The 19,625-nt window shown below is 50.4% G+C and overlaps 2 protein-coding genes across 2 annotated transcripts; both read left to right on the forward strand.

Annotated features, from left to right (window-relative positions):
• On the forward strand, positions 1–3,494 carry LOC138241831 (G-protein-signaling modulator 1). Its single transcript, XM_069195737.1, has 4 exons — positions 1–85; positions 686–824; positions 1,173–1,336; positions 1,740–3,494. Exons 1-4 carry the CDS (start codon positions 23–25, stop codon positions 1,899–1,901), a joined length of 528 nt encoding a protein of 175 aa, XP_069051838.1. The 5' UTR covers positions 1–22; the 3' UTR covers positions 1,902–3,494.
• A 797-nt stretch (positions 3,495–4,291) lies between these two features.
• Positions 4,292–19,625, forward strand: xab2 (XPA binding protein 2). The gene is made up of 19 exons (XM_069195736.1): positions 4,292–4,418; positions 5,358–5,506; positions 6,661–6,784; positions 7,013–7,210; positions 7,314–7,448; positions 7,600–7,764; positions 8,833–8,977; positions 10,027–10,178; positions 10,377–10,496; positions 11,147–11,278; positions 11,745–11,876; positions 12,301–12,414; positions 12,778–12,940; positions 13,302–13,492; positions 14,356–14,478; positions 16,456–16,627; positions 17,160–17,286; positions 18,014–18,126; positions 18,414–19,625. Exons 1-19 carry the CDS (start codon positions 4,383–4,385, stop codon positions 18,473–18,475), a joined length of 2,553 nt encoding a protein of 850 aa, XP_069051837.1. The 5' UTR covers positions 4,292–4,382; the 3' UTR covers positions 18,476–19,625.

Here is a 19,625-nt window from a genome sequence, read left to right on the forward strand (position 1 = left end):
CTCGCCCGGCTGGAGTTTAACAATGACTGCTGCGGACTCAAACACAAAGGGAGGGACCCAGAGTGGCTCCAGGGAAGGACGTCAGGTGAGTAATCAACAGAGATGCTGTGTTCTTCTATTCATCGCTTCTGGGTCTCCTTCATGAAAGCCTGGAGAAAATCTGGAAGGTTTTCAGGGGGAGGTGTCAGATCTAACGTGTGCTTCGGTTAAGAAAACTAACTCAGTAAATTGCTTATTTTGCTTATAAAAATAAAATGAGCTGGAAGACTGTAGATTAAAAACAATGGAAGTTGTGCCACTGGGATGGGTTTGCTTGCTTAGGTGTCTCATAATAAACTTTGCATTCTGATTGGCTGGCCAATTTAATCGTAACCACTGATAGGCTACCACTATCAACATTTTTGTAGTTTGCTAATTGGTCAATCAATGCTGTTAATCTGAATGGGAAGAGTGCTGATTGGCTACTTGGGCACTGTGTTATATTGTTATGTGCACACCGATGTTGAGAAGGTTAAAAAAAGGTGTCAGGATATCAAGTCCAAGACATCTGTTTGCGATCCTTCCAAGTTTAAAAGATTTAAAAACGTTTAAGAAAGTTTCTTTTTTTTATTCCCTCTAAGCAACGCATCCGTTTCTCGCTGTGGTTTTGTGAGCGAGCACTGCAGTGTCACTTTTTGTCCACTAGAGGGCAGACACCGAGCACACAGAGGCCGACAGCTTCTTCCAGCTCCTGAGCCAAGTGCAGGGAGGCCGTCTGGATGAGCAGCGCTGCCCCATTGACCTGGGCAAAACCGTCAGCACCCCCAGCGGGACCCCCACTGCTGGTGAGTACCCCCGTCGAGCGCCCCTAGCCTGGCTTCCACAAGGGTCTCCATTCTGGCCACACGGACCACACACAAACACGAATATGAGTGGAGAAACCCAGGACTCATGTCATCCTTCTTTCCATCTCTCTCTTCCTCTCTCCCTCCTCCTCTCTGTCCTCCTCTTCCTCCTCCTCCCTCCATCTCCATTCTTTTCTGTCCCACTCTCTCCCTATCTCTCCTCCTCTCTCTCTTTCTTTATCCCTCTCTCCCACTCCCTCCCTCTCTCCTCCTCTCTTCCTCCTCTCTCCACCCTCTCTCCTCCTCTCCTCCTCTCCTCCTCTCCTCCTCTCCTCCTCTCACTCTCAGGCTCTGCTGGCCCAGAGATCGATGACCTCTTTGACCTCCTGATGACCACTCAGAGTCATCGCCTTGACGACCAGCGGGTGTCGCTTGGGCCGTTGCCTTGTGGGCGTGATGAGGGGGCAGGGCAGGGGGCGGAGCAGCTCTGCAGCATGGTCTTCAAGCTGCAGGTGAGCAGCAGCAGGGTGGGCATGGAGAGGGGGCAGGGCAGGGGGCGGAGCAGCTCTGCAGCATGGTCTTCAAGCTGCATGTGAGCAGCAGCAGGGTGGGCGTGGCGAGGGATCAGGCAGGGGGCGGGGCAGCTGTGCAGCATGGTCTTCAAGCTGCAGGTGAGCAGCAGCAGGGTGGGCGTGGCGAGGGATCAGGCAGGGGGCGGGGCAGCTCTGCAGCATGGTCTTCAAGCTGCATGTGAGCAGCAGCAGGGTGGGCGTGGCGAGGGATCAGGCAGGGGGCGGGGCAGCTCTGCTGCATGGTCTTCAAGCTGCAGGTGAGCAGCAGCAGGCAGTGCCTAGGGGCCACAGCGCCATGAACCCGCGTTTTAAACTGCCTGTTTCTGCCCTGTGTTGCACGCAGGGGTCCAGGATGGAGGACCAGCGCTGCCCCACTCCCGGGGCCCCCCCAGGGCCGCCTCGACCCCCCACATCCTCGGGGCCCATCGCTCCTGGAGATGACTACTTCTCCTTCATCAACCATGTTCACACGGCACAGCTGGGAAAGAAAAAGACACGTCCATGAGAGGGACTTGGGGGGGCTGGGGAGAGGGGGGAGAGAAGGCACCGAGGGAGAAGGCACTCAGGGCTTTCTACGCAATAAGAAGGAGGCTCTTCAACATCAACCCACCAACAAGAATCTGGCTCCAAATATTTGAAAGTGTAATCCAACCCATTGCCCTATACGGCAGTGAAGTGTGGGGTCCCCTCACAGACCAGGATTACACTCAATGGGACAAACACCCCACAGAAACTCTGCACATGGAGATCTGTAGAAACATCCTCCATGTGCAGAGAAAAACACCAAACAACGGGTGCAGGGCTGAATTAGGCCAGTACCCACTATTGATAAAAATACAGAAAAGAGTATTAAAGTATTGGCTACACCTAAAAAACAGAGACCAAAATTCCTACCACCACAAAGCCCTACTGAGCCCAAAACAGAGCCCCCTGAGCCAGCTGGTCCTGAGGCTCACTGACCTGATCCACACCAACACTAACCAGCATCAGGATAGTACTGCAAGAGCACCACAACTCAGACTCAGCCATATCACAGCACAGATCAGACAATAATATCTCACACACTGGGACACACACACAAATACAACATAAACTGGAATGCTACAGAACCCTAAACAGACAATACACACTAGCCGAATATTTGACCAAGGTAAGAAACAACAAACAGAAACAGACCCTGACGAAGTACAGGCTCAGTGACCACAGCCTGGCTATAGAAACTGGGCGACACAGGCAGACCTGGCTGCCCAGAGAGGACAGGTTGTGCTCCCACTGCCAGCGGGGAGAAATAGAGACAGAGGTGCACTGTACTGTGACAAATACTCTGGGATTAGAGAAACATTCTTCCCGAAATTCAGAAATCTAGGCCCACCTGCCAGAATCACAACAGGTCCCAATCCTACTGGGAGAGGGAGGAGGGAACTCAGCTGAACTGGCAGCCCAGTATGTGATCTCCTGTCACAGCCTGAGGAACAGTGAGTCTGTCTCCCAATAATGCTAATTATGTTTACAGTATATGTAAATATTTTATGATATGTCTTTGTTGTAAATGTCTGTAATATGTCTGTAGATTTTACTTTATTTTTAATTTGTGTTCTGTTTCATCTTAATTTTATTTTTATTTGCTTTGGCAACACTGATTGTACTGCTAATAAAGCACCTTGAATTGAATTGAATTGAAATTGGGAGAGAGAGGGAGGAGAGAGGGAGAAAGAGAAAGAGGAGAGGGAGAGGCACAGGGAAAGAGAAGGACTTGTTCCTCTGGAGATCTCACTCTGTTTTTTGCGTATAGAAGCGTTAGATATACATTCTCCTGTCCTTGTCGTCAGTGTTTTGTAGTGAACTGTGGTGAATTGTGAGACTGGCCCAGGCTGTGGTTCAGGGCTTGAAGAATGCAGTGCACTGGGAGGGACACTGGTCAATCTGAGAGGAGGGCAGTCTGTATGACTTTCTGTATCTTCACTCCTAACAGCACAGAATATAAACTCCACAGCTGATGCACAAGAGTGTCCCTGAGTGTCTCTTTCTCCACACACTGCAGCCAGCTAGTGAAACCTCAAACAATCCCTGAACAGGCCAGTAACTGCCACCTCACCCTTATCAAGGAGACACTCATTTTAGTGGGGAGAGAGAATCAGGAGTGCATGACACACAACATGCCTGGTTGTTTTTTTGTTTAGTTTTATCCTGGATTTTATTTTAACTGTGCTCTTTTCGTTCTTGTTAATTCTCTGTGTATTCCACATCCACGACTGCAGCTCCAATCTTGGGCAAGACCCATTGTGAAACTCATACTGCTCCTGTTCGAGAGGCCCCGCAGTGACGTCTTTAGTCTGGCGTTCCAGAGTTAGAAAGCTCTGTGTGTTCCCCTCTACATTCTCTGCCCCCGATTTCCATCTTGCGATGCAGGTGTCTTGTCTGTGGCCAGGCCCAGACTATGGATCATGGGCAACACACAATGGACCTATACTTTAGATCACCACTCCTGGATAGTGTTCACTAGCTATAATCGCACCTCAGATAATCTTCCTTATTAAGGTTTTAAGGAATTCGACGCTTTGGGATGTTTTATCATCTAACCATTTAAAACAATGTTTTAATAATATTTTGCTTCCAAATTTCACATGTGGAAAAAAGCTTAACAAAACCATAATTACCAATCACACCCGAAGAAGGCTCCACAGTCGAAACGTTGTGCTTCCTTTCTTCTTTTTTCAGGATGGAATAAACCTTTAACTTGCTCCTTTGCATCATTATCAATATTCAGTTACATTATGTACACAGTACACTACGTCGTAGTACGTAACTTTCATACGTAGCGGGGCTTACCAAGACAAGCACGGTCATTGGCTGTCAGGATGACGCAGTGTGAATTGTCCAATGAGATTCCCGCAGTGGGCGGTGATTGGGGGATTCGTCGGTAGCGCGTTCTGGAAGTTAATTTATCACGGAATTTCAAACTTAATTTTGTTTTATACCATACATAATGCCGTCATTAACGGAAAAACGAGAGGTCACATTTGTAAGTAGGATTTTGTAAAGTCTTATTATTATTAACTGGAAAGTGTAGCTGTCGGGCCGTAGCGTGATTTTGAAGCTTGTTCCCCCCGTAGGCCTCGGTTGAGCCTCGGACTTGCCTGAGTCAGTGTAGGGGGGACGAATGCGTCCTGTTCTGGCGTGAGGGCTTTACGGATAGGGGGTCATCATCGGCATGGGCATTGTTAAAAGTGGGAAACTTGAGAGATGTGTACTTAAATTGAGACGCAGACCGCAGTTTCTCCAATTAATGTTTTTTTACTAATTTCAGATACACGTCTGCAGCGATTAAACAGTGACCAACACACGACTCGGATCTTTAAACAATCTTAATTTATTACTCAACAATTACGTTTGAAAGAATCAGCTTCATTCCTAATATCCCTCAGAAGACTTTGCATTTATGCAGTTTTCAGGCAGCATTTTAAACGCTCAGCTCGCAACTCGTCAAACGCGTGATGGGTTTTAAAAAGCAACTGGTGTATCGAAGAGGTAGACACGACTGACGGTACTTCTCCCCCTTTGTTAAATATGTACCCATACATACCAATACTTATCCGTGTCCCCTCTTCCCCCCTGCCCGTGTCTCTGTACACCCGTGATCTCTCTGAAGGTGCTGGATGATCACTGGGATAAATACAAACAGTCGTTTTCGCACAAACGTTTGATAAGGGGGAGCTGGGATCAGAAGGAACGGTGGTGTTTGCATTTTCGAAGACGCTGTTTTGCTCGCAACTTGTAACTTTTCCAACTCTCCTTCGTTCTGTCTCTCTCCCTCCCCCTCCTTCTGTCTGTCTTCCTCACTCCTCTCTCTCCCCGTCCTTCTGTCTCTCTTTCTCTCCTCCTCCTCCTCTGTCTCTGTCTCATTCTGTCCCTCTCTCTCCCCCCCTGTCTGTCTTTCTGTCTGCTGTCTGCCGGTCTGCAGGAGGAAGAAGACCTCCCCTATGAAGAGGAGATCATCCGGAACCCCTACTCCGTCAAGTGCTGGATGAGGTACATCGAGCACAAGCAGAGTGGTCCCAAGAGCGTCCTCAACATGGTGTACGAGAGGGCACTGAAGGAGCTGCCCGGCAGGTGAGGCCCGGCTCGGCCCGGCTCGCTCCCCCCCGGGAGACACAGACAGACTCTGCCCAGGGACCCGAGTTCAGAGAGGTCAGCTTGTTCGGTAGCTCGTTGACCCTGGCGTCTCATCACCAGCCCATTTCCTGAAGGATCCCTGGCATCCTGCTTTGACCGTGTGGCTGGGGAGCTTGTTCCACACCCCCACCTCCCTTTCTGTAAAGACGAGCGCTTTAAGACTGAGTCTGCTTGTAATCAGCCAGCTAGGTCCTGTGAAATAACTTTATGGAGTATTCTGCAGGCACGCCAGAAGTGACTGAAACCTTTGATCCTTTGAGAATTCACTTAGACAAGAGCCCATGAGTTAATTAATTGAAGGAAACCGTAGCATTCGCTTCAACAGCATGTCAGGGTAGTTTGTTCCTGACTCCCGTGATATTCTGTGTAGAAAAGCGCCTCCTGTTCTCGGGTCTAAATGCTGTGCCCAGTTGTGTTCTCTGGTTCGTGTTTCGCTGTTGGTTCTGAAGAAGTCCGCTGCGATAACGTGCAGTCTGCTGCATGTGTATGTATGTGCTCCGCTGACACTGATTGAGCCTGGGCTGTGTCAGTAGCCAACTGTGATCATGACTCCTCAGAGGGGACATCACGACTGACTGAGTGAATTCTGGTTTAGGGGTGCCACGGGCCTCAGCTGTGCTTCCTGGGGCCTGCTGCCCCCAAATGGCTTTCACAGGCCGTGGGTGTGTAGGACTGTTGTGCCCACAGGTTTCTCCCTGGGTGGTACTGGGGCTGATTTCTAATCACTGGGGTATTCAAACAGAAAGTGACCACAAAGAAAATCTCTTCAGTCACTATATTCAAAATCTAGAGACAGATCTTGAACATTTAATATCAAACCTTCAGGTTAAAAGGCTGGTATTTTGTTGCGGTTATTTTGTGCAGCATTCAGGGTTGGCAAGCCAAATCAACCATTATAACCACAGCAGCATTTCTAAGCATAATGAAGCAAAGGCCTTCGATTCCGGAGTTACGGTAATCGTTTTGGGACAGGAAGGCACGTAGTTGAGGGGTGAAGCGAAGAGCAGAATCTAAATGCAGTTCAAGTTGTGCAGGTGAGGAGTTTTTCACCTCTCAGTGGTTGCTGATTAAAGTCCCGGCTGTCTCTGCAGTTACAAGCTGTGGTACAACTACCTGAGGGAGCGCAGGAAACAGGTGAAGGGGAAGTGTGTCACCGATCTGTCCTTCGAGGAGGTCAACAACTGCCACGAGAGGGCGCTGGTCTTCATGCACAAGGTAGCGGCCCGTCAACCAACCACAAGATCTGTTCCGTCCCGTCTGCGTTTCCTCGGGAGTAGGGCTTTATTCTGGTACCCGACCAGTTAAAAACCTTGCAGAGAGTTTATGAGAGGCAAACCGGTTGCCCCCTCCAGAAAAACTGCCTGTGTCTCAGTGAGCACGTTGGAGGAGCAAGAGTGCAGTGCTTGTTCTGAAGGAGCCTCTCCCGTCTCTCTCCTCTCTCAGATGCCGCGGATCTGGCTGGATTACTGCCAGTTCCTGGTGGATCAGTGCAAGATCACGCGCAGCCGGCGGACGTTCGACCGCGCGCTGCGGGCGCTGCCCGTCACCCAGCACTTCCGCGTCTGGCCGCTCTACCTGCGCTTCGTCTGCCGCTACCCGCTGCCCGAGACGGCCGTCAGGGTCTACCGCCGCTACCTCAAGGTGAGCGCGCCGCCGCCGCCGCCGCCCCCCTCCCCCGCGGGGAGAGCCGAGGGCTCGGCCCGCAGCGCACGGGAAGGGGGCCTGACTCTCTGTCTCTGCGCAGCTGTGCCCGGAGAACGCGGAGGAGTACATCGAGTACCTGCGGTCAGTGAACCGCCTGGACGAGGCCGCGGTTCGCCTGGCCGCCATCGTCAACGACGAGACCTTCGTCTCCAAGGAGGGGAAGTCCAACTACCAGGTGGGTGTCGTCTTCAGCTGTCTGCTTTCCGCTCTCGCGCTTCCCTGGCACAGAGGTGAATCCGTGAATCGAGCCCCCCCCCCGAATCCCGGTGGTCCGGGTGTGACCCTGTTGTGTGTGTGTGTGTAACTGTCCTCTCCTCGTCCCGCAGCTGTGGCACGAGATGTGTGACCTGATCTCCCAGAACCCCGACAAGGTGAAGTCCCTGAACGTGGGCGCCATCATCCGCGGGGGGCTGACGCGCTTCACGGACCAGCTGGGCAAGCTGTGGTGCTCCCTGGCGGACTACTACATCCGGAGCGGGCACTTCGAGAAGGTAGGGCGCCAGCGCTGAAGCTCGCTTCAAAACACAAGCAAGGGTACAGACAGGAGGAGACCGTACAGCCCACCTAGCTCAATGGGCTAATAATAATTTCTTATGTTTCTATAGCACCTTTTTCGGACACTCCACTCAAAACACTTTTCGGGTAATGGGGACTCCCCTCCACCACCACCAGTGTGCAGCCCCACCTGGATGATGCGACAGCAGTCATAGTGCACCAGAACACTCACCACACACCAGCTCTCAGTGGGGAGGAGAACAGAGTGATGAAGCCAGTTCAGAGATTGGGATTATTAGGCCGTAATTGATAAAAGCCAGTGGGGGAGATTTGGCCAGGACGCTGTGGTTATATCTCTACTCTTTTTGGGAAACACACTGGGATTTTTAATGACGACAGAGAGTCTAATTTTTTTTTAAATCTCATCCCAAAGACAGCACCTATTTCATTCGGGGGGAAGGTGCCCTTTTACAGTATAGTATCCCCATCACTTTACTGGGGCACTAGGACCAACACAGACCTCAGGGTGAACGCCCCCTACTGGCCCCACTAACATCTCTTCCAGCAGAAGCCTTAGTTTTTCCCAGGAGGTCTCCCATCCAGGTACTGACCAGGCTCACACCTGCTGAGCTTCAGTGGGCTGCCAGTTGTGAGGTGCAGGGTGATATGGCTGCTGGCTATTAGTTAAATGATCCAAGGATCTCATGCAGCCTTTTCTAGAGTGAAGCCAGGGTATTGTCTTCTACAACATGGCCAGGTAGCTTGTTCCACAATCCCACCACCTGTTGGGTAAAGTTTGTGTAAATCCGTTCTCGGATTTAAGTTCACTTCCATATTGCCTCGACTTGTGCTGTCGCGTTCATATTTCATTGCTGATTCTGAGGTTCACTGGGTTAACCTTGTCGGTGCCTTTGAGCTTTTTGAATACTTGTATCGCGTCTCCCCGCAGACTTCCCTGATCCCGGAGTAGACAGGTTCAGTTCTTTCAGCTTGACCCAAAACATAAGATCGAGGGACAGAATTATTTCCTCTCTGTCTCTCGCCCTGCTCTCCCCCCTCTGCAGGCGCGCGACATGTACGAGGAGTCCATCCAGACCGTGGTGACGGTGCGGGACTTCACGCAGGTGTTCGACAGCTACGCCCAGTTTGAGGAGAGCATGATCGCTGCCAAGATGGAGACCAACTCCGAGATGGGGCAGGACGAGGAAGGTGAGGCCTGAGGTCCCAGACCAGAATGCCCCAGGACAGTCTTTTGGATAATACACACTCGTTCACTCCTCAGCATCTGGCGACTAGGTTTGCTCAGCCTGCGGTCTTCTTTCCAGTTCTCCATTGTAGTAAAGTAATCCCTTGCCATGCACAAATTTATTGAGTACACGCTTTGAATTGACTGTTATATAATATATATCATTTTTCAATGCGTGTCTCCCAAGCCTTGAGCAAAACCTTATCTGCAAAGTGAGCTCCGATGCGTGCTGGTAAGAGAGTTTGTGTCACGAGAGGAAGCGTGAGACTGCAGCCTCGCGGTCTGGTCTTGTTCTTTCTCAGTTAGCCTCCTCTGCAAGTCGGCATGTCCAGCAGTTTCGATTCATATGTGTACGAGAGAGACCGAAGAGCACAAGTGTGGCCAAGCGATCTAGATCCGCGTTGAGCTTCGAAGAGAAATGTCACGTGGTTGGCACTTTGCGTGGCAGACTAATCAAGCTGGGGTTCGGCTGTTTGGTGTAAATGTCAATCCTTGCACTATAGGAAAGTGAGGAAGTGAGCAGAGGGAGTGTAAGAAGTGGCGCAGCGATGTTGCTCTTGTATTTGTCATGTAACCCAGTCTACATGGGTGTCATCACAGCAATAATGCTAGAAATCACATTACAAATTAATTAAAAAACTATACAGTATTGTTTCCACAATATATTGTGTTTTTCTGTTGACATTGTTTTACTTTATAATTGGTAAAACGTGTTTAAGGGAATTTAATAAGTTGAATCGTGACTTCAGTTCCCCCTACCCTATTTTTCCCATAAGGCCAGGAGTTTACCAGCTGCAAAATGTAGCTGGCAAGGGATCACTGTACTTCAATACAGCCTAATTAAAACCTTTAGGAGCTGGAAGTCGTTCAAGTCTCCACTGCAGTGGACTGGAACAGCTGTTCTGCGGGCAGCTGTGATGGTTGCTGTGGGTAAAAAGATGACTTTTATTTGTAATTAACGGTATCAATAATCAATAATCGCCATTTGCGGCTGTTTCCGTTTCCTCCCCAGACGACATCGACCTGGAGCTGCGGCTGGCGCGTTTCGAGCAGCTCATCAACCGGCGCCCCCTGCTGCTCAACAGCGTGCTGCTGCGGCAGAACCCGCACAACGTGCACGAGTGGCACAAGAGGGTGAAGCTGTACGAGGGCAAGCCCCGAGAGGTCAGCACCCGGGGCAAATAATTCCCATATCCCAGCGAGCAGGCATGGGAGCGCTGCGGCCTTATCCGCAGGAGAGGGACATAGGCGTTCTTGTTTTTCCTGAGCACGCCGCATCGTTAATTTGTTAATCGGTTTGGTGGGCGTCCGTGTCGCTCGCGTACGCTGGAGACTGACGCTTGTTTCCTTGTGAACGGGCAGATCATCAACACCTACACGGAGGCGGTGCAGACGGTCGACCCCATGAAGGCCACCGGGAAGCCACACATGCTCTGGGTGTCTTTCGCCAAGTTCTACGAGGAGAACGAGCAGCTCGACGACGTGAGTGAACAGAGACGTTTAAGTGTCCGATCGTTTCCTGGTGCGCCGGCCAAGCTGTAGCACCAGAAGCCATGTGTTTTTGTCTCGGTTTGTGGCAGCACTGTGGCGCAGGGGTTAACATTGCTGCCTCGCAGAGCTGGGGCCCTGGGTTGAATTCCGGACTTGGGGTGCTGTCCGTGTGGAGTTTGTATGTTTCCCCTGTGTTCCCGTGGGTTTTCTCCGGGTGCTGCAGTTTCCTCCCACAGCCCAAAGACATGCTGGTGGCTAATTGGCTTCTGGGAAAACTGGCCCTGGTGTGAGAGTTTGTGTCTGTGTCTGTTTGCCGCAAGATGGACTGGTATCCTGTCTGGGGTGTTCCCTGATTTTGTGCACGTTGCCTGCTGGGATAGACTCCAGCTCCCCATGATCCAGAACTGAAAATGAAACCCGATTAGGATCGACAGATGTTCACTGTTTCTGATCGGCTTGTGAAAGATCTTTTTCCGCTCTCTCTTTTCTCCAATCCATCTTGTTCTTTCACTTCATCTTATGTCACTGTTATTACTCTCTGTTCCCTCCCATGGTTGTCTTCCCCTGCGCCTGCCTCTCCTTCTTGCTCTCTCTCACTCCCCCAATGTCCCCCTCTGTCTCTCTGCTGTCCCCCCCCCCAGGCACGGACCATCTTTGAGAAGGCCACCAAGGTGAACTACAAGCAGGTGGACGACCTGGCCAGCGTCTGGTGTGAGTACGGGGAGATGGAGCTCCGGCACGAGAACTACGACCAGGCACTGCGCATCCTGAGGGTGAGAGCCCGTCAGACTAGGGTGGGGGTTGCGGGGGACAGTGCAGGATTTGGCAAGTGCAGGACAGCAGAAGCCACTTCTGGCACCAGCGTGACTTGTGTCCCGCCATATCCCATCATCAGCGTGTTTTGTGTGGATTCTCAGTGCAGGCTGAAAGAGTCCATTTCTTCAAATGCAGTCTTGAAGCTAGGCAGAGACAGCTGCTAGACAGAATAAGCAAGATCCCTGTGCAAATTTCCACATGATGGGTTACAGTACAGTCCCATGTGAAGAGGGTCTGTCACCTAAATACTGTTCTGATGCTGATGTCTCTATCCTATAAAATCTGTTCTGTGTCAGCTCATTTCAGGACCTCTGAACAAACTAAAAATAGGTTTTATGTAAAAAAAAACTGCACTGTGAAATGGTGAAACCATAGGGTAGCTGCTCTTAAGCAGTTTATTTTTTAACCACCTCTGATTTACAGAAAGCCACAGCCATTCCATCGAAGAAAGCAGAATACTTTGATGCATCCGAACCGGTCCAGAACCGGGTCTACAAGTCTCTAAAGGTGTGGTCCATGCTGGCGGATTTGGAGGAGAGCCTGGGGACATTTCAGGTGCGTTTATTTTCTGTGCAGTTCGGACACCTGTGGAGTGCGTCAGTGTGCAGGTGTGGAGTCCCCTTTCGATGCATGTTGCAGATGGGATCTGTTTCTCCCAGTACAGTTGTGTGTGAATTTACTGCCTTAAAGGGCTGCAAAATGCTGTGTGGGGGAAAAAACTTGAAAATCCATGGCATTGTTTCATAACGTGCCCCCACACTGTTTGTGTTAAAAGGGGTCTCCTTTACTTGGTTTTGAAGGAGCACAGGGAGAGGGAGGATGGACTGTTGTCTCTGAGGCAGGATGTTAAGTACTCACATCAGTGCATGCTCACCAAAGCTAATTTGGACAGCAAAGTAGAAGTATCCACCTGTCCTGTCTGTGTGCAGGCGTGTGCTCACCTCTCACCTGCACTGCTCTCTGCTGTTCGCCCTTTCAGTCCACCAAGGCGGTGTACGACCGCATCATCGACCTGCGGATCGCCACGCCCCAGATCATCATCAACTACTCCATGTTCTTGGAGGAGCACAACTACTTCGAGGAGAGCTTCAAGGTGAGGGGTGCGGGTACCCTCTGGGGGGTCCTCCAAATAAATGTTTATTTTGAAAAAATGTTTACCCATAAAAACATCTGTAGAGTGATTGAAGGATGCCCGTGGTTTTGCTTTTTCTTGTGGAATCTGTCCAGTGAACACATCCCACTTTCATAGGCTGGATTAAAATTTTTAGTATCGGCTACTCTGTACTAAAATGAATGTGATCTTTACAGTCTTTAATCTTTGTCTTTTTATACTTTACACTCTCTTCCATTTATTGTACAGAACTGTAGATAATTAGATTTTCTAATTAAGCCATGTTCCAGAACACCCCTCTCGGGGATTCTTCATGACGCCGCTGGCGTGATTGGTTTTTTGCAGGCTTACGAGCGGGGCATTGCCCTCTTCAAGTGGCCCAACGTGTACGACATCTGGAACACCTACCTCACCAAGTTCATTGACCGCTACGGGGGCAAGAAGCTGGAGAGAGCCAGGGACCTGTTCGAGCAGGCCCTTGACGGCTGTCCGGCCAAGTACGCGAAAAGTAGGTGAAGCACTAATGTTGGAAACGCAGGTCGGCCAGGCTGGCTTTCACTTTGACGTGTTCTTGTTCAATGTGTCAAGCATACAGGTTGCTGAAAGAGCTAGGTTAAAAGGGCCAACTTCATCTGCCTCCCACCAGTGAGCATCTTAGAGAGAATGAACTAAATCTAAAGCTTAAAATGTAGCAGACACCAAAAATACACATACATATTTCATAACCTGGCAGTGTGGGCTGAGCTAATAATTCTGCTTTGGAAGAGGCATTGTGGGTAAACTGAGCGGTTTTCATGTGGTATGGCTGCTCTGTAAAAGTATCGATTTCCATTGACCTGGCTGACGGTGACCGTCTGCTTGCTTGGCAGCCATCTACCTGCTGTACGCCAAGCTGGAGGAGGAGTACGGCCTGGCGCGCCACGCCATGGCCGTGTACGAGCGCGCCACGCAGGCCGTGGAGGTCGGGGAGCAGTACGAGATGTTCAACATCTACATCAAGAGGGCGGCCGAGATCTACGGGGTCACACACACGCGCAGCATCTACCAGAAGGCCATCGAGGTGGGTTCAGTGAGGGCCGCTGACGTGACCGGTGCTGCGGCCTTAGGTCATGCTGTGTTTCAGTCTCAGAGGCACCTTCGACCGCATGGCCCTGCTGTGACAACAGGCGAAAAGAAGGGTGACTCTCCCCTGTGAACCTATACGCACACCGAGAGGAAGAAGTACCTGCTTTCTCGGCTGCAGTACTGGCTGGTCTCTGCCCACGTTGGCGCCTGAAGCTGCACATCCTGACGTAGCGAGAGAGGGCAGAGAGCACAGCCGACAAACCTGCCTTTCACTCCCTGTGGTGCCTGTGTTGATTAATTTCCTTATCGGGGAGGAGAGGAGGTCCAGGTGCTCAGGGTTGAGGGCTTGGTACCTGGAGGTTCCCAGTTCAAGCCCCAGTTGTGCCTCTGAGTTTCTACTCCTCCTGTGCCACGCCCTCCAGTGGCAGTTTCACACTAGGGGCCTGTCGACAGCGAGTCTCCAGCAGCACTCACTCGCTCCCCTGTGCCACGGTTCTGTTTCTTGGATAGAAGCCTTTCGCTTGTTCAAATTATTCTTTGTGTTCCTTCTGTTCATATAGAGCAACTGCATGGAAGGGTTAGGTTAAAAACGCCAATTTATTTGCATCGCTAAATGTATTGCGCTGTAAAAAAAAGGTTGCGAAATGACTTTGCATTTTAAAACTGATAAAAGGAGTGAGTCATCTTCCAATGTCCTTTACTAGGAAAGAAAGCAGATAGTGTGGCAAATGTTTCATGGACATTTCATCAACGTGAACAGTTTCTGTTTCACTGTCATAATCATGATAGCGGTGAAGGACTTTGAGGGCTGGTGTGTGCTTGTTTAACTGCTGGAGTGTGTGCTCTGCTGCCCCCTAGGTGCTGCCTGATGAACACTCACGCGAGATGTGTCTACGCTTCGCTGACATGGAGTGCAAGCTGGGGGAGATTGACCGCGCCAGAGCCATTTACTCATACTGCTCTCAGATCTGTGACCCTCGGGTTAGTATCTTCTACTTCACCTGGGGCACATGGAGACACTTGAGTTAGTGTGTGTGGGTGTCCTACCCACCCTGGGGTACATGGATCCACTCGGGATAGTGTGTGTGTCTCCTGTCTGCCCTGGGGCACATGGATCCACTCGGGATAGTGTGTGTGTGTCTCCTGTCTGCCCTGGGGTACATGGATCCACTTGGGATAGTGTGTGTGTGTCTCCTGTCTGCCCTGGGGCACATGGATCCACTCGGGATAGTGTGTGTGTGTCTCCTGTCTGCCCTGGGGCACATGGATCCACTCGGGATAGTGTGTGTGTGTGTGTCTCCTGTCTGCCCAGGGGTACATGGATCCACGTGGGATAGTGTGTGTGTCTCCTGTCTGCCCTGGGGCACATGGATCAATTTTTTAGACATGCTATTTGTTTATGACTGACCATTCTGCAGCCAAAGTGCAAGTCTTGATGAATGTGTCTGACTTCTACATTTCTGTTGATGCTTGCTTTTCATCCCGTCTTGAAACACTATTTTAAAGGGGCAACCTACAAATTATTGAGTTTAAGGCATTTTCCCAGTGACTCTCATTTATAATCTTCTGGATTATAGTGTTTTATCAGCATTCCATCTGGGCTTTCACTTATATTACATCCATATTGTATCCAGACTGTGTAGTAGACTCTTGTCTTTAGCTCACTGAAGTTCAGCTCTCCCTGGAGCAGTTCACTGTTGCGACACCTGCTAGACCAGAAGACAGTTACTGCTCTGACTGAACTAGTAATTGGCTTAATTAGAGCTTTCCAATTAATAGGTGAGTGACCAGACATCTCCCAGTTGATGAAGAACTGTAGACTAAAAATAAATTCTGATAACTAATCTAATCAGTTTAATTAAAGCCTTAATTAAACAATCAAAAAAGTTGTAAGTAGAAGATACTAGAATCCCAAGGATTGCAGTGGTGAATCACGGGCCTTATGGTCTCAGGGAGCCAGATAGGAAACATTCAGTGTGTTTCTGGTTCCTCTGATATTTTTCCATCCTTCAAAGTCTTTGGTCAATTCAGTTGTTTTATTAAATTAAAATGCAAAACTGTTTTCAAGTGATACAAAAGGTTGATCATCAACACCTTTGAAAGTGACAGTGTCAAGCTGGTTTAGAGGTGTGACTTCGAGTTGAATGGGATGGGGTGGGGTTGATAGTGGTGTGATTGTCTGGTCTCAATTTGAGTAATGGGGATGAACACCAAAAAATGATGCACGCAGTTCGAACCTGGTTCCTCTGGGTGTCCTCCTCTTCTTGGGACTGGCCAGCAGAGATCCTGAAGAGCTGCAGCTGAGCAGGTCCTGTCGGTCTCCCAGGACGAACCGGCAGTGCAGAGGGGACCTGGACCCATGTGCGGCCTTCTGTGTAACCTGGGGGAAGCGTTCCACACAGCCTCCGTGCTGCACGCCTGATCAGGCTCGCCGGGGGGCGTGTCCCACCCGAGAGAGTCCTGCCCCAGCATCGGCGCGTATCCACTGGGGCAAGGAGAGAGCTTTTGGACAGTTGTGGGAAAAGGCACAGAAGTTTTTATGGGTTGTGCAGAAGGGAGAGGTGTAGATTGGACGGGTTGTGATTTAAAAGGTTTACGTGGGACAGAGTCAATTAACAGGGGCTGACGGGGCTTTTTTAACACCTAAGAGTTCAGAGTTGTTTTTGGCGAAAGTGAGCGCCGGCTCGCCGGGCCTGGGGCCTGTCTCCTCTTGTGCAGTTGCCCAGCGAGCCAGCAGCTCAGGCTGTGAGTGTTACAGAACCAGCAAGGCTGAGGGGTTGGGCACGAAGCACTGCAGTGGCTCCCCTGCTCAGGTGGTTGATGGCGAATTGCGCTAGGTGTCTGGATGTCGGGATAGGAGTAAATTCAGGGTGGACGATGATGCATGTCGGATGGCGACTCTCCTGCCCGTGTTTAACCCCCTCTCTCCCGCTCTGCTCCATGTGCACGGGGCAACAGATGACACCAGGGTTCTGGCAGACATGGAAGGAGTTTGAGATCCGGCACGGGAACGAGGACACGATCCGGGAGATGCTCCGGATCAAGCGCAGCGTGCAGGCCACCTACAACACACAGGTCAACTTCATGTCCTCCCAGATGCTCAAGGCCTCCACCAGCTCCACTGGCACAGGTAGGACAGAAGGGGGCAGCAGAGAGTGGGGACAATCAGACTTGCTTCAGTCTTTCTTGCTGGTTTTAGGTCAGATTATCCACCAATTATCTGACTGCTTTATCCAGTTCAGGGTGGGGGGGAGCCAGAGCCCATCCCTGCAAGGTCAGATCACACTGTGGAAAAACGGGCTACTATAGAATGAGCAGTGAAATACAAACAAGATCCGGAAGTACATTTTAACCAAGAACAGGAGACCGCTTGCTCCACACTCCCAAAGCCCCTTTGTGTGAAGAAGTGCGGTTAACACACTTGTTTTTTTATTTTAAAAGCACTTTCACATACTTTGTTCTGTGGTTTGTGCTTTACTGGTTATTCCATAGAAATCTGATTCTTCGTAGAAGAAGAAATCCATAATCTCCAAGACAATCATTCAAGACTAAAGCGATTTGGTTCCTCAAGCTTCTTCTAGCAACTTTACTTCTTTCTCTGTAGTGTTTTGCTGTGGAGTTGTGTTGCCTCACTGTGTGTGTTGCCTTCCTGTATCCTGCAGTGTCCGACCTGGCCCCTGGGCAGAGCGGTATAGACGACATGAAGATGCTGGAGCAGAAGGCCCGACAGCTGGCCGCCGAGGCTGAAGAGGACCGGCCCAAGCCCAAGGACAAGATCCTGTTCGTGAGGTCAGTCTACCGCAGAGTCCCAGGCCTCCGGCCTGCTGCGCCGGGCTGCAGTGTCCCAGGCCAGTCCCAGATTTTCTGATCTAGCAGGTGTAGCACAGGGGCCTGCTGTGCCGGGCTGCAGTGTCCCAGGCCAGTCCCAGATTTTCTGGTCTAGCAGGTGTAGCACAGGGGCCTGCTGCGCCGGGCTGCAGTGTCCCAGGCCAGTCCCAGATTTTCTGATCTAGCAGGTGTAGCACAGGGGCCTGCTGCGCCGGGCTGCAGTGTCCCAGGCCTCCGGGCTGCAGTGTCACAGGCCTCCGGCCTGCTGTGCCAGGCTCCAGTGACCCAGCCCTTGGTCTGTGTGAGCTAACTGGTGTGAATAATCAGCAGTAAAAGGCCTTATAGAACATCCTCAGTCTAGCTAACAAAATAATAGTGTGTTTAAGCGACTGTGCCTCGTTGCACAAAACCCAGAAGGCACTGGTGCCTCCAGGATGTGCGTTTGTCAACGGAGAGCTCATGGTTTAATGTCAAATCTTCCTTGGCTCAGATAAAAACGTGCTCTGCTCTCAGCTGAAGGCAGGCAGTCAGCAGGGAATGTGGGGAAGCGGACGGGGCTGCAGGATGGGTGGCGTGTCCTGGGGGTGCTCTCTGGAAGGGTCTTTTTCTGGGGTGGGGCAGGGGGTGCTGTGCTCACGAAGGGTCAGGTTTCGGCAGCATTGGCCTGACGAAGGGTGTGTCTGTGCAGAAGCGACACGTCCCGCAGCGAGCTGGCGGAGCTGTCCAAGCTGGCGAATCCCGACGAGATCGATATTGACGACGACGATGAAGACGAGGGGGGTGAGGATCACGAGCCTGACGGTGAGTACAAGATGACTCTTGGTCCAGCCAGACTCAGTTAGGAGTGCCTGGATTAGGTCACAGCGATTAACATTGCTGCCTCGTCACTGGGTTCAATTCCAGCTGCCTGGAGCCCGGTGCTTGCTGGGATAGCCTCCAGCTGCCCCCGTGACCCTGTATTGGGTAAAGTGGTTAGAAGATGGAATTGATTAGTTCCCACACTGTGCTCCAGAGCCTGCTGTCTGTGCTACTAGGAGTGATGAGATTAGTGGCTGATAATAATCACAGGCTCCTGCTTCTGTCCACAGAGGTGCAGCTGGAGCAGAAGAGCGTGCCGTCCGCTGTGTTCGGGGGGCTAAAGGATGACTGAATGCGCTCAGCTGGGAGCCCGACATCACGGCAAGACGCAGGACATGCAGGGAGGCCTGGCAATGCCAGCGCAGCCACACCCGCGCCATGCACCCATGCAGACGCTCGACGTGTTAAAGTGAGCAGCGAAGACACAAGAGGTGGATCACCACCCCTGCACAACACTGAACACTGCAGGACTGAGTGCAACTTGGCTTCAAGAGCTGATATCTGTCGGCTGTGGCTGACAAACTGTACAGTTCCACTGCTTTTTTTGGGATGGGAATCCATTTTGATACAGTAAGATTTTATTTGGAAGATGTTTGTCAGGTGCATCCTTTTAAAATACCTGTTAGTGGATTAAAAAAAAAATTGGTATCAAAGGAGTTGAGAACATGTAAAAAATGAAGCTTTCTCCTTTTCTAGTTAGGACTTGATTTTGTTTGGGTGGGGGGGTTGCTATTTCGAAGATTGGTTTATTGATCGTTGGCGCCAACATATGTTTATATCCGTTTAGTTTTCTGTAGATGATTAGGACCTGCTCAATGTGTGCTTTCCCTCCCTGTGAAAATAAGCACTGGTCCTACCCTTTCACTGTACTGCTCAATATGACCATTAGAGGTCGCCCTTGTCGTAGCAGACATGTACAGAGCCGCCGGATTCAGACAGGATTTCTGAAGTTGAGAACCAAAACAACATGACTCTGTGTGTGTGTGTGGGGGTGGGGATTCCCAAAAATATCTTCTTTGATCCTGCGATGCTGCGGTGCTGCGAGGATTTACTCGTGGGAAACGGGAATTGAGAGGGAATCGCACAAGAAGGAAAAAAAAGAAAAAAAACTCTGGGCAAGTGTGGTGTGTCCAGTGGCTGCGTACTGAGAACAGTACAATAACAAGTCTTTAAAAAGCAGCTAATTTACATATTTAAGATTTGTAAGAAAAGTGTGTAAGAAAATCGGGGTTAACAACAAACATACAGCAGGATTTTCAGAATGTCACTAGTATGTCTGCAAATACGTATTTTTTTACTCTTAAATAAAGTTTGCATTAAAGGTGATCTCTTTTTTTCAACCCACTTGAAATCGCTGCATGATTTGGAAGTAGCTCTTCCTGTTTAAAGAAAACCAATTTGATGATCTTCTTGTTTTATAAATAAAGCAAAGAAAGATTGCA

Source organism: Lepisosteus oculatus, chromosome 11 (assembly GCF_040954835.1).
Source record: "Lepisosteus oculatus isolate fLepOcu1 chromosome 11, fLepOcu1.hap2, whole genome shotgun sequence".
NCBI lineage: Eukaryota > Metazoa > Chordata > Actinopteri > Semionotiformes > Lepisosteidae > Lepisosteus > Lepisosteus oculatus.

Excerpts from the sequence above, each read along its gene's own strand:
- LOC138241831 (XM_069195737.1), top strand. The coding sequence starts at position 23 with ATGACTGCTGCGGACTCAAACACAAAGGGAGGGACCCAGAGTGGCTCC. Across the intron at positions 825-1,172 it reads CAGCGGGACCCCCACTGCTG|GCTCTGCTGGCCCAGAGATC; the intron begins GTGAGTACCCCC and ends TCTCACTCTCAG. Across the intron at positions 1,337-1,739 it reads GCATGGTCTTCAAGCTGCAG|GGGTCCAGGATGGAGGACCA; the intron begins GTGAGCAGCAGC and ends TGTTGCACGCAG.
- xab2 (XM_069195736.1), top strand. The coding sequence starts at position 4,383 with ATGCCGTCATTAACGGAAAAACGAGAGGTCACATTT. Across the intron at positions 4,419-5,357 it reads AAAAACGAGAGGTCACATTT|GAGGAAGAAGACCTCCCCTA; the intron begins GTAAGTAGGATT and ends GCCGGTCTGCAG. Across the intron at positions 12,941-13,301 it reads TCCGGCCAAGTACGCGAAAA|CCATCTACCTGCTGTACGCC; the intron begins GTAGGTGAAGCA and ends CTTGCTTGGCAG.